General features: G+C 34.7%; 1 protein-coding gene across 12 annotated transcripts in view; it reads right to left on the bottom strand.

The window, feature by feature from the left end:
* LOC141430559 (uncharacterized) overlaps positions 1-14,049 on the bottom strand; it is a 207,416-nt gene that overhangs the window by 29,455 nt on the left and 163,912 nt on the right. For 11 of the 12 annotated variants that reach the window (XM_074091310.1, XM_074091314.1, XM_074091315.1 and 8 more), the window contains one exon: positions 10,516-10,562. The exons of the other annotated variant lie outside the window; for it this stretch is intronic. In XM_074091310.1, coding sequence (XP_073947411.1) covers positions 10,516-10,562 — 47 coding nt within the window. The remainder of the gene's footprint in view (positions 1-10,515; positions 10,563-14,049) is intronic. 12 annotated transcript variants of the gene reach the window in all.

Here is a 14,049-nt window from a genome sequence, read left to right as displayed (position 1 = left end):
CTATTTCTTTCGGAAATAAATGTCGTCAATACTAGTATAAGAAATGATTGCTAAGTTTTTAAGAATGTTGGTATTTTATCTGTCTTCTGATATAAATAAATACCTAATTCAAACGTTTGTTTGTTCGTATTTTATGTGCTGCCATACCGTTTAAATATTATTTTCTGATAAAAAAACCATCTGTCACAGGGCTGTATTTTGAGAATCGTATAGACAGCTAAAATACACATAATAATGTGTAATTTTCTATCGCCGGTAGAACAATAAAATATAAAAATATTTTTTTTTAAATTAAGGGTGTTTCCATACAAGAACCATATTATTTTTAATTTTATTTACATATTTTAAATGTTGTCCCTTAGCAAGACTCTTTTTTCACCAGTTTTTATCATTTGTTGATATGAAGTATATTTTCTTCTATTATCATTCCGAGTTTGAAGTTAGTTTGTTTAACGGTTACAGAGATAGAACGAAAAGAAATGAAAGATCTAGTCAGTTTGATTTTTTTTTGTCTGACTGTACGGAACCCTCGGTGCACGAGCTCGACTAATACTTTGTGTCTTTTAAGAAATAATATTTCTTCCCTAATTCTATTTAATTTATTTTTTCATATTTAAACCAAGAAATGTTATTTGCTTAAAACAAATTATTTGTTATAATAATTATGCTTACTTCTGTCCTACCCTGCGTGAGTTTTACGTTGTAGATCCAAAGTTTTCTCCACTATGATACAATTTTACACCCTTATTTTTACGGCTGTAGCACTTATAAACCATTTTTTTAACGTGATAACCTTATCAATTGTTTTTTAAATTGTTACGGAGTTTATTAGCGTTTAACAAGTTCATTAATCCACATTATGACGGCTCAAAACCGTCCAGGGCCTCCCCTTTGCAATAAATATTCCAAACCCATAATCATTTATCAAACATTTAACAACTCTTAAGTTGTTTAGCTTGAAACAATTTCGCGATTTAGTGGTAGTATTAATTTGAAATTTTAATAATGCCAAAGCTGCTTAGAAAGGATTAACAATGTATTTGCTCAAGGAAATACTAAAATTGACAATATCTTCAGTACAGTTAATCCTACTAATATTATAAATGTGAAAGTTTGTGAGTGAGTGAGTTTGTGAGTGAGTGAGTATGTTTGTTACTTCTTCACGCTGAAACGGCTGGACGGATTTGGATGAAATTTGGCGAAAAGTTAGTTTATAACCTGGATTAAAACATAGATACTTTTTATCCCGGTATTCCCACGGGATAGGAATAAAATCTCGAAATAACAACCTCTGGGCTTAGAGTCATGAAATTTGGATGTAGGTAGTTAGACGTTTGGAATAACAGATAGGTGACTTTTTGACCCGATATTCCCACGGGATACCTAGGGATAAAATCTTGAAATAACAACCGCAGGGCTTAGAGCCATGAAATTTAGTATGTAGGTAGCTGGACTTCTGGAATAACACATAGGCTACTTTTTATCCCGATACTCCCTCGGGATAGGGATAAAATCTTGAAATAATAACCACTGGGTTAAGAGTCATGAAATTTGGTATGTAGGTAACTGGACGTCTGGAATAACACGTAAGAGACTTTTTGACTCGATATTCCCACGGGATACCTAGGGATAAAATCTCGAAATAACAACCACTGGGTTTAGAGCCATGAATTTTGGTATGTAGGTAACAAGACCTGTGGAATAACACACAGGCTAATTTTTATCCCGATATTCCCACGGGATAGGGATAAAATCTCGAAATAACAACCTCTGGGCTTAGAGTCATGAAATTTGGATGTAGGTAGTTGGACGTTTGGAATAACAGATAGGTGACTTTTTGACCCGATATTCCCACGGGATACCTAGGGATAAAATCTTGAAATAACAACCGCAAGGCTTAGAGCCATGAAATTTAGTGTGTAGGTAGCTGGACTTCTGGAATAACACATAGGCTACTTTTTAATCCCGATATTCCCCCGGGATAGGGATAAAATCTTGAAATAATAACCACTGGGTTAAGAGTCATGAAATTTGGTATGTAGGTAACTGGACGTCTGGAATAACACGTTAGAGACTTTTTGACTCGATATTCCCACGGGATACCTAGGGATAAAATCTCGAAATAACAACCACTGGGCTTAGAGCCATGAATTTTGGTATGTAGGTAACAGGACCTCTGGAATAACACACAGGCTAATTTTTATCCCGATATTCCCACGGGATAGGGATAAAATCTTGAAATAATAACCGGTGGGCTTAGAGTCATGAAATTTGGTATGTAGGTAGCTAGACGTCTGGAATAACACATAAGCGACTTTTTGACCCGATGTTTCCACGGGATACCTAGGGATAAAATCTCGAAATAATAACCGCTAGGCTTAGAGTCATGAAATTTGGTATGTAGGTAACTGGACGTCTGGAATAACACGTAAGGGACTTTTTGATTCGATATTCCCACGGGATATCTAGGGATAAAATCTCAAAATAACAACCACTGGGTTTAGAGCCATGAAATTTGGTATGTAGGTAGCTGGACCTCTGGAATAACACATGATCTATTTTTTACCCCGATATTCCCACAGGATAGGGATACAATCTTGAAATATTAACCGCTGAGCTTATAGTCATGAAATTTGGTATGAAAGAAGCTGGATGTCTAGAAAAACACATAGACGACTTTTTGACCCGATATTACCACGGGATACCTAGGAATAAAATGTCGAAATAACAACCGCTAGGCTTAGAGGCATGAAATTTGGATGTAGGTAACCGTATGTCTAGAATAACACATAAGTACGCTACTTTTTATCCCGATAGTATTATTATTATTTCGTATTTTTTTCTTTAATTGTGTACTGTAGTTTTTAAGTATTTTATTTGTAATTATTTTATTTTGAAAAAATTACTTTCTGCCAAGTTTCTTGCGGCGCATTCTTCTTGGCAATGATTGTCTTTCCGAAAGCGCTGGAAGTATAAAAAATTACGTGTAAAAGTGCCCATTGCGGCCTATTTACTGAATAAATGATTTGAATTTGAATTTTGCATTTGAATTTGGATAGGGAAAAATTTTGAAACTTCAGCACTGGGTTTAGTGTCTTGAATTTTGTACAGTTATTCACAACACAACGTCAATGAAGACCACGATATAAATATTGGAAATTTCCAGGGGAATTTTGTAAAATCCCGAAAATTTCAATTGCAGCTACCACACCGAATAGTTTACGCGTGCGAAGCCGCGGGTAAAAGCTAGTTCAGTATAATAGTCACTTGTGCATATTGAGACTGTGACTATTTATCTTTTATGACTATAACTAGGTTTTGCCCGCGGCATCGCTCGCGTGGTATTCGGTTATCGCGTGCTGCTCCCTCGAGAACTGTGCATTTTTCCGGGATAAAAAGTAGCCTATGTCACTCTCGGGCCCATAAACTATCTCTATGCTCACGTTGATCTGTCGCTCTGTTTCGAAGCGAAAGACGGACAAACATACACATTACACACAACAATATTAGTATGGACCTCGAAATCGATATCCATACTAATCCATACGCGGGCGGGATAAATCTTGAACATACGCTGATTTAGTCAATACTGACAAAATAAAAAAATAAAATACCAGAATTGTTCTATTTATCATGCAGTGGCTATTACTTACGCACTTCCAATGCTTACTTAATTGCATACTTTTTTTTGATATAATACAAATGGACGGCCTTAAGAATTTTTACACTGAATTAAAAAACGTAGTATCCAGTTATCACTAGTGACAAGGTGATTAATAACTCGCGTTAAATTCCGCGGCCGAGTATACTTGCAGAGTACACAAGCACGCGACGTTAACAAACAGTGTTAAGTTTGCTTAATGGCTCTATATCATGGCACGAGAGGGTTAAACTTACATTTGTACCAAACGATACTGTGTAGGGATGCTCTATCCTCTCATTTGAATCGATCTAGCAAATATATATAATATATCGTAATAATATTATAAATGTGAAAAACTGTATGTGTGCGTGTGTATGTGTTTGTTTGTTACTCGTTCACGCTAAAACGGCTGGACAGATTTGGATGAAATTGGGTATGAACCACTGTGTTTGTGCTAATGCTTACTTATAAAAATCTTAAATAAAATGATGTGTCCTTATCAATAATTTCGATGTTTGTTTTATTTTATTTATACATAATGTGTTTTTTGCTTACTTCTTTATTAATAGTTTATTTAATTTGACTTTTTTTTTAATTTTTTGTGTTTAGTAAATTTTATCTTCAAAACAGTACTAATCAAATTTTAAACCATTCGATCGAATGCAGTTGATCACTATGGAAGCCATTTGAACCTAATAACGATTAATATATCGCACTATAAAAGCGTACTAGTCAATTTTCATTTTATTATGTCAAAATAAATCTGTGTGCCGTTAAATCGATGAACAAAATCGGAGATCGTGTTAAGAAATAACTATCTTCTCAAATATCGATTCAAATCGAGCATCCCTAGTGCATGCGCTCATTTGCATTGGTCGTGTGAACAGGCCTTGATGGAGAATGAATTAAACATCCTTATATGCTATTGAAGCGTCGGTAAATGTTAATATTCGCAAAATAAACTTTTGAACAAATAAATATTTTCAAATAATATTAATTTATCACGTTTGTTACTGAAGTAAAGGTCGATTGACAAGAGCTGGCACGAATGTACCGAACGAAAGTATGTCACATAAATACATAAGTGTGCAAATACCGTTATTATACAGGAGCCTCCGAATATAATCACTTATTCAACCAACCAGGATTTAACCATTTTTAACATACAGACATTATCATCATTCACTCATTCAATTCATTCATGTATAGGTACGTGTAAGTATGGTTTCAGTTTGAAGTGGAAATAGCCCTTTAAATTTTCTGTAAGTATTTGATTTTGTTAAAGTGACGCAAAGAGCTAGGTAATTACTTTTAATAATTCACTTCGTTTACTTACATTAGTCGTGGGTTCAAACCCCGGCTCGCACCTCTGAGTTTTTCGAAATTCATGTGCGGAATTACATTTGAAATTTACCACGAGCTTTGCGGTGAAGGAAAACATCGTGAGGAAACCTGCACTAACCTGCGAAGCAATTCAATGGTGCGTGTGAAGTTCCCAATCCGCACTGGGCCCGCGTGGGAACTATGGCCCAAGCCCTCTTGTTTTGTGAGGAGGCCTGTGCCCAGCAGTGGGACGTATATAGGCTGGGATGGAGACTTACATTAGACAGATTTGCTACTAGTTTTATAATTAAATTAGTTTATTCGATTTTTTTCGCGATTGTAAAGAGTTAATTAATTCAATTCTATCACTGTTAATTTACGCGCAGCTGCATTTCCAGCTCTTCTTTGTCAAATTTGACGTAATCTTAAACTATCAGTATGCGGAACGACAAATCTTTATCTAAGACGACAGTGTCGTGTGTCAAGACGGATGGCGTAGTGTTGCGTATGGTGTTGCATTGTGGCATGTCGTAAATTATAATACGGGCATCGACTACCGGGATCGCATCACCGGACACTAACTAAAGGAAATCGGGCATATGATCATTACCATGTAATCGGCTTATACATAAACGGAGAACTGGAGTAGCAAATAAAAAATGGGGTCCGAGCTTTTCGCAGAAAATATTTTTCGCAAATGTTTTTTTTCGACTGTTTCATATGGACGAACGGTTTTTTTCTGAAAATGTAAACTATTCAGGATATATTTCAGGAATATCTTGTACAACCCTATATGTTAGGTTAGGTTTGTTTTTATAATAATCCGGAAACATGAAGAAATTAATAAAAAAATGTTCGTCCATATGAAATGTTGGGAAATTAAGTATTTAGGAAACATATTTTCGGCGAAAAATGAGAGAACAAAAAAATACAACCGGATGGAGAACCTCTTCATTTTTGATTCCTGTTAAACTTTTATGTGATATCAACCAACTTTTTAGTGCTGTTATTCCGTCCCGTAACTCAGGAACCCTCGGTGATACACTTTGTTAAGATTTTTTTGCAATATTATAATACTCAGTGGCACAAAAATTATCACTACATAATACTTATGACTGCAAACATTTGAGGGCCACATTTTTTGCCGCTCAGTGTATTATGAAGGAATTACCTTAAAACTGTCACAACTCCTAATTTTCAGCGGATTATTTGTACCCCATAAAATCACATATCGACACCTCCTACGTATACTGGTACAAGTGCATAATCATAAATTTACAGGAGAACTGTTCAAAGGTTCCAAAACTTGTAACTTTCTCATTTGATGATATAACTTTTCAAAATTTTGCATTGGTTCCAAAGAAAATATTTGCTTTCTACCTGTATTCATGGAATTTTGAAATTTCTTATAGTTTTTGAGAAAATTGCAGATACACTACTATACGCGTATTTTACATCTTGTAGTTGTGCGGTATACTGAGCTAATTACCACTTGCTCCAGTATACGGCGTAATGCGTAGATTACTGATCTAATGATATTTTTATATTGTATATGAATTTTTAGATGAAATACTTATATGGCTTGCAATGAACAATAAAACAGATGCTTTTTTACCTTCATCTATTTATTTATAAACGTTTTTATCACTTGCATCAATATACGCTAACATTAGCATGCCACTTGTACCAATATACCGCTAGTAATGTTTTAAACGTGCTATACAAAATACAGAAATATACCTTTATAAAAAACCTCACTTGAAATATAAATGGTTTTATTAAGAAAAGTAATTGTATTAAGTGCTTTAAATTAATGGAAGCACATTCAATGGATTCGTATTCCTGTTCAAATGTGTACTCGTATTTTATTGTGAAAGGTTCCTCATGTGATACATATATCGCATCGCACCCATTTGTACATAACGGTTTAGCTTTTTGTGCCTCTTCAGGGTTCCGTACCCAAAGGGTATAAACGGAAACCCTACTTCTATATACTACTTTGCTGTCCGTCCGTCTGTCACCAGGCTGTATCTCATGAACCATGATAGTTAGACAGTTGAAATTTTCACAGATTATGTATAACTGTAGTCGATATAATATATATATATATATATAACAAAAAATAGAACAGAATAAATATTTAAGGGGGCCCCCATACAACAAATGTATTTTTTTTGCCATTTTTTTGCTAATCCTAATGAAGTTGTATAGATGGTATGGAACCCTTCGTGCGCGAGTCTGATTAGCACTTTGCTTAAGCCAAGCTTTGACATGAAATATTGAGTCAAAGTCAAAATATCTTTATTCAATTTAGATTGTAACAAGCACTTATGAATGTCAAAAAAATCTACCACCGGTTCGAAAAAACCTCTGTTGAGAAGAGTCTGGCAATAAACCTAGGTATATTTTGTAAACAGATTTACAATCATATTTTAGTGATATCTATACATCACAAGTATTTAGCACAACTAAAACAGTTCTCAATTCGCTATTTGGAGTAAGCACTCGCCAATGCGGATCGGAATTATTTCCAAATTTCCCTATTCATGATATAATCATTAATTTTAATAATACGCCTTATATATTAATGTCTTCTTGACAATAGATTTAAATTTTGTGTCTGTTTCTGAGTCTTGGGAAACTTCTATAACTTCATACGGTTTACCCGTTTTCGCCATATACATAGCCAGGTACCATTTCTTAGGTGTGTATAAAAAAATGTGTATAGGGGTTATTAAAAACCTGTACTATACTTTAAACCACATTAGGGCTACTAATTACTAATATGATCCAAGTAGAAAAATACTGTGATTCGAAAAAAAAAAGTTTTGCATGGAAGTGGAGTCGCAAGAAGACTTTCTAATTTCGATGTTTTCCCACTTATATCGTATTAGTAATCAGTAGCCCTAATATGGGTTACAGAATAGTACAGGATTTTTTTTATCAACCTGTAGGTATATTGAAATTTACTGTTCTCATTTTAATTAAAGCATGCATGCCTTCGCCTTCTTTTGGGGATGCTCAACTACCAGAATGCAATGTAATACTGCAATGTTATATTTATAGCACGCGTACATGTAGGTATAGCCGAGGAAACTGAATCACGTACTGGTACTGGGTGGAACCGTTGTACTACCAATGTTATGTTGACATCCCATAAATTTGCCAAAGAAATCATAGCGAAATAGATAACGAAAAGGTTTCACATTGGATTTAGTTTCCATGACTGTCTATGAGAAATACGGCAATTGTGGTTTTGCCCTCCGCAATTGTCAGACCAAAACATGTTTTTTTTTATATATACTATCAAATTATGTGTTCGTAGAACAGTTTAAACGGTCCGCACGCAGCGATGGCTAGCGCGTACACTGAGGCAACTGCCAGTTACACTGGACTTCCCCGGCCCCGCGACAATATCGGTGCCGCGTATAGTGGTGCATGTCGGTTGCCTCAGTATACGTTGTACCGATTAGCAAAACGGTGTTAGATGCATTCATATACGTCACTTTATTTCCAAAACTAATAGGAATATCCGTGCAAATTTTTTGTGCTAGGTAAATAAGGAAATATTAATCACAAAATTGCAAAAAAATAAAAATCAGAAATTTGTCACTTGGACCAGTATACGTAGGAGGTGTCGATATTATCAGTTAATCGCATTATCTTCTTTCAGCATCCTGTGTGTAGATAAAAGGACTCTAAAATGCGGCTAAACGCATTTCTACCCCCGAATTCCATGTCGGGGTGGAAAATATGCCCGAGCGATAATTCGGATCGTGAAACAATACACGACCTTTGTGTGGGTTTTACGCACTTTTGTTTATTGGGTATTGGGCGGTCGTGTTGTATGAAAGTGATTTAAGAGCGTGGATGGTAATTTGGGAGGTAGCGGGTGAGAATGAGAGGTCAAGCTCGGCTTCTTTCTAAATATAGGTAGGTATTTGGTGTTTTGAAAATTTCATATCACACACAGTCCTGTGATAAAAAATAAGTAAAAAGGAGCTTCAGAAGTAGATTAAAATAACAGTTGACTCAAAATGATTAGCTCACTACGCTATCGCTAAAAGAGGAGCTTTGTTGTCTCAGATATGAGTGCTGGTGACTGTACATGCTGCCTGCTAATTAATATGTCCGATTATCCTCTTTGTTTATAGATGTAGGTAATTGGTTTGTATAAGATAGTGGTCCTGAACCTTTTTTGACCAGGGACCACAAAATTTAAAAAGTAACTTTCGCAAAATTCAAAAGTTACATTTATTATTAGTATATTTGAAGATTATACCATTTTAATTATTCAATTTAGTTTTCATCAATGAGGTTTTTTGAGCTTTTATAATCTTTTGTAAAAATGTTCGTGGATCTCATTTAACTCGCTCACGCAGATCACAGATGGTTCGCGTACCACTGGCATCAGATAACATTGCTTTCGGGCCTTACGAGTTTAAAACGACTGAAGCTCGAATATAGCAATCCATGACCTATATTTCGAGGAAACTCTGCGTATGACCCTTATAAGACGGTAAATTAAACGTTGAGGTGACACGGCAGCGGGAATGCGCGTCACGCCTCGCGAATTTGACACTGACAAATGAAACTGACACTAAACTTGACGAGTACCGCGAGCTAGGTTAACTCTGGATGACGTAGTTTAGTCGTCGTCCAAATTAAAAATAACATAAATTAACAGCTGGTACGTCAAATAACCCTAGCTTTTGTGAGCCACTATTATTCATGTTCATTGACACAAAAACTTTATTCAAAAAGTTAATTGTAAGTATAATTTTACCGTATTACATCTCCGGCGCGTATCACCGACGAGTAGCATATTACAATGATCATTAAGTTTGCACTTACGAAGCGGTGTGTTGCACGATCGAGGTATCTATTCGCGTCCAAACTAACGATATATACTCGTATGTGCTACGCAGCATAAAAAACGATAGGTATAGGTACGCTCTAGACATGCTTACAAATCGAAAATTAACTCTATGACAACATATATACAATTTTAAAAATTACTAGTTATTGATATCATTACCAAAATAATGCTTTAAAATTTATTTGGTGAAACTGATTTACACTCATGCAAGTTATTAATTTCGAATTACCTGCGAAATAAAAGCATGCAACACAGGAACAATGAAGAATAGTGTGTCTTTGGGTGCAGCATTAATGTAAGTACTCGTATAGGGAACTATTAATAGCTAAATAAAACTCATCCTTGTTAGATACTTACATTGCTTTCTTAATCTTACACAAAACCATGACAATAAACGAGTAGGTATGAATGCATAAAGCCAGGGCCCAATTGCATAACAAATTACAAGCAAATAGTGTTAGTGAATTTCAATACAAAATCGCTAATACTATTAGCTTGTAATTTTTTATTAAATTGGACCCAGAATGCTTTCAAACAATACCTCCAATTTTACAAGTAATTTTAGTGTAAATAGCGGAAATTTCAACCATATTTGTGATTATTAGTATAAAAATACATTCCGTGCATTAATAATATAGTGTTAGTACGATAATAAAGAAAACAATCTTGCCCTCGGTCCACGGTCGCCTTTTTCTCCCCTAAATGACATTGGGTACCCTGAAAAGGAAAATTAGTATTATTTGGTATGATATGATATCATTATAAATACCGAGATACTTCAATAGCAAGCTATTACAGAATGTATCACAGCCAATATCCCAATGGCAGTGTCTATTTGCCCAGTAGTGGGACGCATACACTGCATTGTGTCTTAAGATTAAATGCGTTTTGTGATACGGGGTAAGATGAGCAACGCTGACACTCAGAATAGTTATTTGTGCAACAAGAGAGCAAAGTTGTTTTTTGTTGCGAGTGTTGATTTTGAATCCCGAGTAAGCGAAGGATTCTATAATTGAATCACGAGCGTTAGCGAGTGATTCTAGGTTAGAATCCTGAGATCAGCAAGGGATTGAAATACACGAGATGCAAAAAAACTTTGGTCTCGTGTGACACATACAATTTTTCACCTCAGCAGCGAGAACATAATTTAAATGTAACATAAGAATAAAACCACATATACCTACCTGTTTACAAAACAAACACATTTTTTAAAATAGAATCCGATTATTATCAAATATAATAATTACATTTAAGACCATAAAAAGAGTCCAGTAGCTACAATACAAATCGCATACTCATAACATGCAATCTTAACTTCTTGTACTAATGCCACACTTATTTTTTAATACTGCAAAAAGCCTCATCTCGGGGTAATTGAAAAGGTTGAACAATTAAACCTTTAAATATGATTTTTATTAAGATTTCTATTACATAAACATAAATAGATTTGTTAAAAAATCATTCAATTTAACAAATAATAATTACACTGTAGAGGCAGTATACGGAATTCTTTTATAAAAAAAAAACAAGAGAAGCGGCTTTCGTGCAACGAGGTTGCATACTTTATTAAAAGATCGGGAAAATTTACATTTGGAAATATTTCGATATATTTTTAATACCAAAAATTAATTTAAGTTTGTAATCGACAAATTTGATCCTATCTCTTGCTTTTTTCGAGTTGAAGTGAAATGACAGATCAAAATAAAGTTCAAATATTTGGAATTCAGTGAGTAGACCCAACACTGTACTCAGCATTTAAAAATAAAATTAAAAAGTTACTTTGTCTCACGGAGTGAGCAAAATGCGATTTTGCTCACTGATTTCTCATAGCAAAACCTGCCTGTTTGAGGTGCAGAGGTGAAAAAGTCATTTTCCACTATTTCGCCTCCCCTAAAAAGTATACAGTCGATTTTCAAAGAGTACCCGGGTGTTTATCTCAGCGAGAAAATTTGGCGGCAGAGCTGATAATTATGGTGTCGACTAATTGTTTTAGAGTTTAATTTTTTTTTCTAAAAAGAAAACACAAATTTTTATCTTAAGCCAAATTGCAAAGTTTTATAAGTCATTAATGTTTATTAAAAAAAAAATTTTTCATTCAAATCATAATTTTGGTGTGGCGTCCAGTATCCGTTGTTCTTGATGAATGTCTATGATAGAACCATAACATCCATTTATTTAACTAAAAATGCATTGTATTTTATTCTTCATTAGTTCAAGTATCTTATAAGAATATATAAATAAATATTAGTACATGAATTTATACTCAAAACTAGGCACTAAAAGTTGTCCATGTGAAATTGGCAATTTTGGTGGTAAATATTGAAGATGTTTTTGTGGTCGAACGAAACGCAATAAGACCAACAAACGTGTGTTAACCTGTGCGTTTAGTTCCGCTCCTGCACTGAGCGATGACACACGTGCCATATCTTGCTGGATCTGTCCGCCAAGCACGTAAGTATCTAATTTTGGTGTTAAAATACTTTTTAATGCAATTTTGGTGGTGTATGTAACTAATGACTTAGCAATACTTGTTTTTGTGTGAAGTATATGCGAGGCATGTTAAAAGTTTCCTTTTTAAAATATTAAGTTATATTGGAAGTGAATGATACGGTTTTTTTTTATTCATTTTTTTATGCACTTTTTCTAATTTTGGTGGATCAATTTTGGTGGTTTTGATGGTAATTTGAAGCCCATCCACATAATTATAATTTCATTTTTAAGCCTTTTACATTTAAAACTTTGCATTTACAACATTATTGACTCAATGCACTTATTTCAAGTAAAATATAAACACTTAGATACCTACTTTACTATAAAACTAAATTATAAAATATCACTATTTGTAATAATACCTCGTTGAGTTTCTTGCCGGATTCTTCTCAGCAGAGGTTTTTCCAAACCGGTGGTAGATTTTTTTTGACATTCATAAGTGCTTGTTATAGCCTAAATTGAATAAAGATATTTTGACTTTGACTTTTGACTTTGAAAACTTAATTTATTTTTTTAGAATGGCTAACCGCAAGAAAAAACAATCAAGAGAAGAAGTCCTCGAAAAGAATAGTACATTGTGTCTTAAGGGCGATAAACAAGGAATTACGAACGAGAGTCTATTAGAAGCCCGAAGTCGAAGACTGAGCTTTAGTTAGTCGATGTTCGTAATTCTAGTACCGCCCGTGCGACATACAATGTTTTTCATCACATTTGCGAGTAAAATTGTATACTTATTTGTAAAAGAAAAACTAATATTTTAAAAAAAATTGCCGATAGCGCTGACTACGCTCTTGGCAGCGCCAGCCTCCGCGCCGCCCTCCCCCAGCCTGACCATGCGCCCGACGTGCTCCTGCACGCCAGCACGACCAGCACGCCATGCAGTATCACACTCATTTACCGACCTTGGGCTTCATGACAAGAAAATTAGTACCGGCAATGACTCATTTACCGACCACGGGTTTCATGACACGCACATTAAGGTCGAGGGTTTTATTTGGGGGGTTGCAACCATGGTAGCCTGCATGTTACGACACTGTTTAAGAGCAAGTGTGATGAAAATATAATTGCATTATCATCGACTTCGGGCTTCTAATAGACTCTCGTTCATAATTCCTTATTTACCGCCCTTAAGACACAATGTACTATTTTGTTACTACGAGTTAGACATTGTATTTTCGTAGAGATTTTAGTACAATTAAAACGATTAATAAAACATTTATTTTCTTTTTATATCCAGCAGACAATTTGATCAAGAAAAATATTTTTTTTACCTTGAATTAGCACAAGTACATCTAATTTTGGTGTAGATGTGCAATTTTGGTGGCCAATATATCTAATTTTGGTGGGTACAAGCAATTTTGGTGGTAATCAAATTACTAAAATCATAAGATCTCCAAAACTACTATGTATAATGAGGGGCCATTACGACACAATATTTATTATGACTTGTAACGTATTGTTGATATATAATTTTGACTCGGACAACAAAAATAAAAAAAGCCACCAAAATTAGGTAAATTTCAAGCTTGTTGAAATTAACCCACCTCTTCAAAACCATGAATAAGTGCATCTTAAAACAAAACTTCCGATGAAAAAGCGTTAGGTACAGAGATGATCAGTCAAGCTAACCCAACCGACAATAAATATTTCGAAGTAACTTTAAAACATCATATATATCCGATCCAATACTTTATTCAACACCCCAATAACTAGT

This window comes from Choristoneura fumiferana, chromosome 8 (genome assembly GCF_025370935.1).
Source record: "Choristoneura fumiferana chromosome 8, NRCan_CFum_1, whole genome shotgun sequence".
In the NCBI taxonomy this organism is placed as follows: domain Eukaryota; kingdom Metazoa; phylum Arthropoda; class Insecta; order Lepidoptera; family Tortricidae; genus Choristoneura; species Choristoneura fumiferana.
The sequence above is the reverse complement of the archived record's forward strand: the minus strand, read 5'-3'. Positions and strand labels throughout refer to the sequence as shown.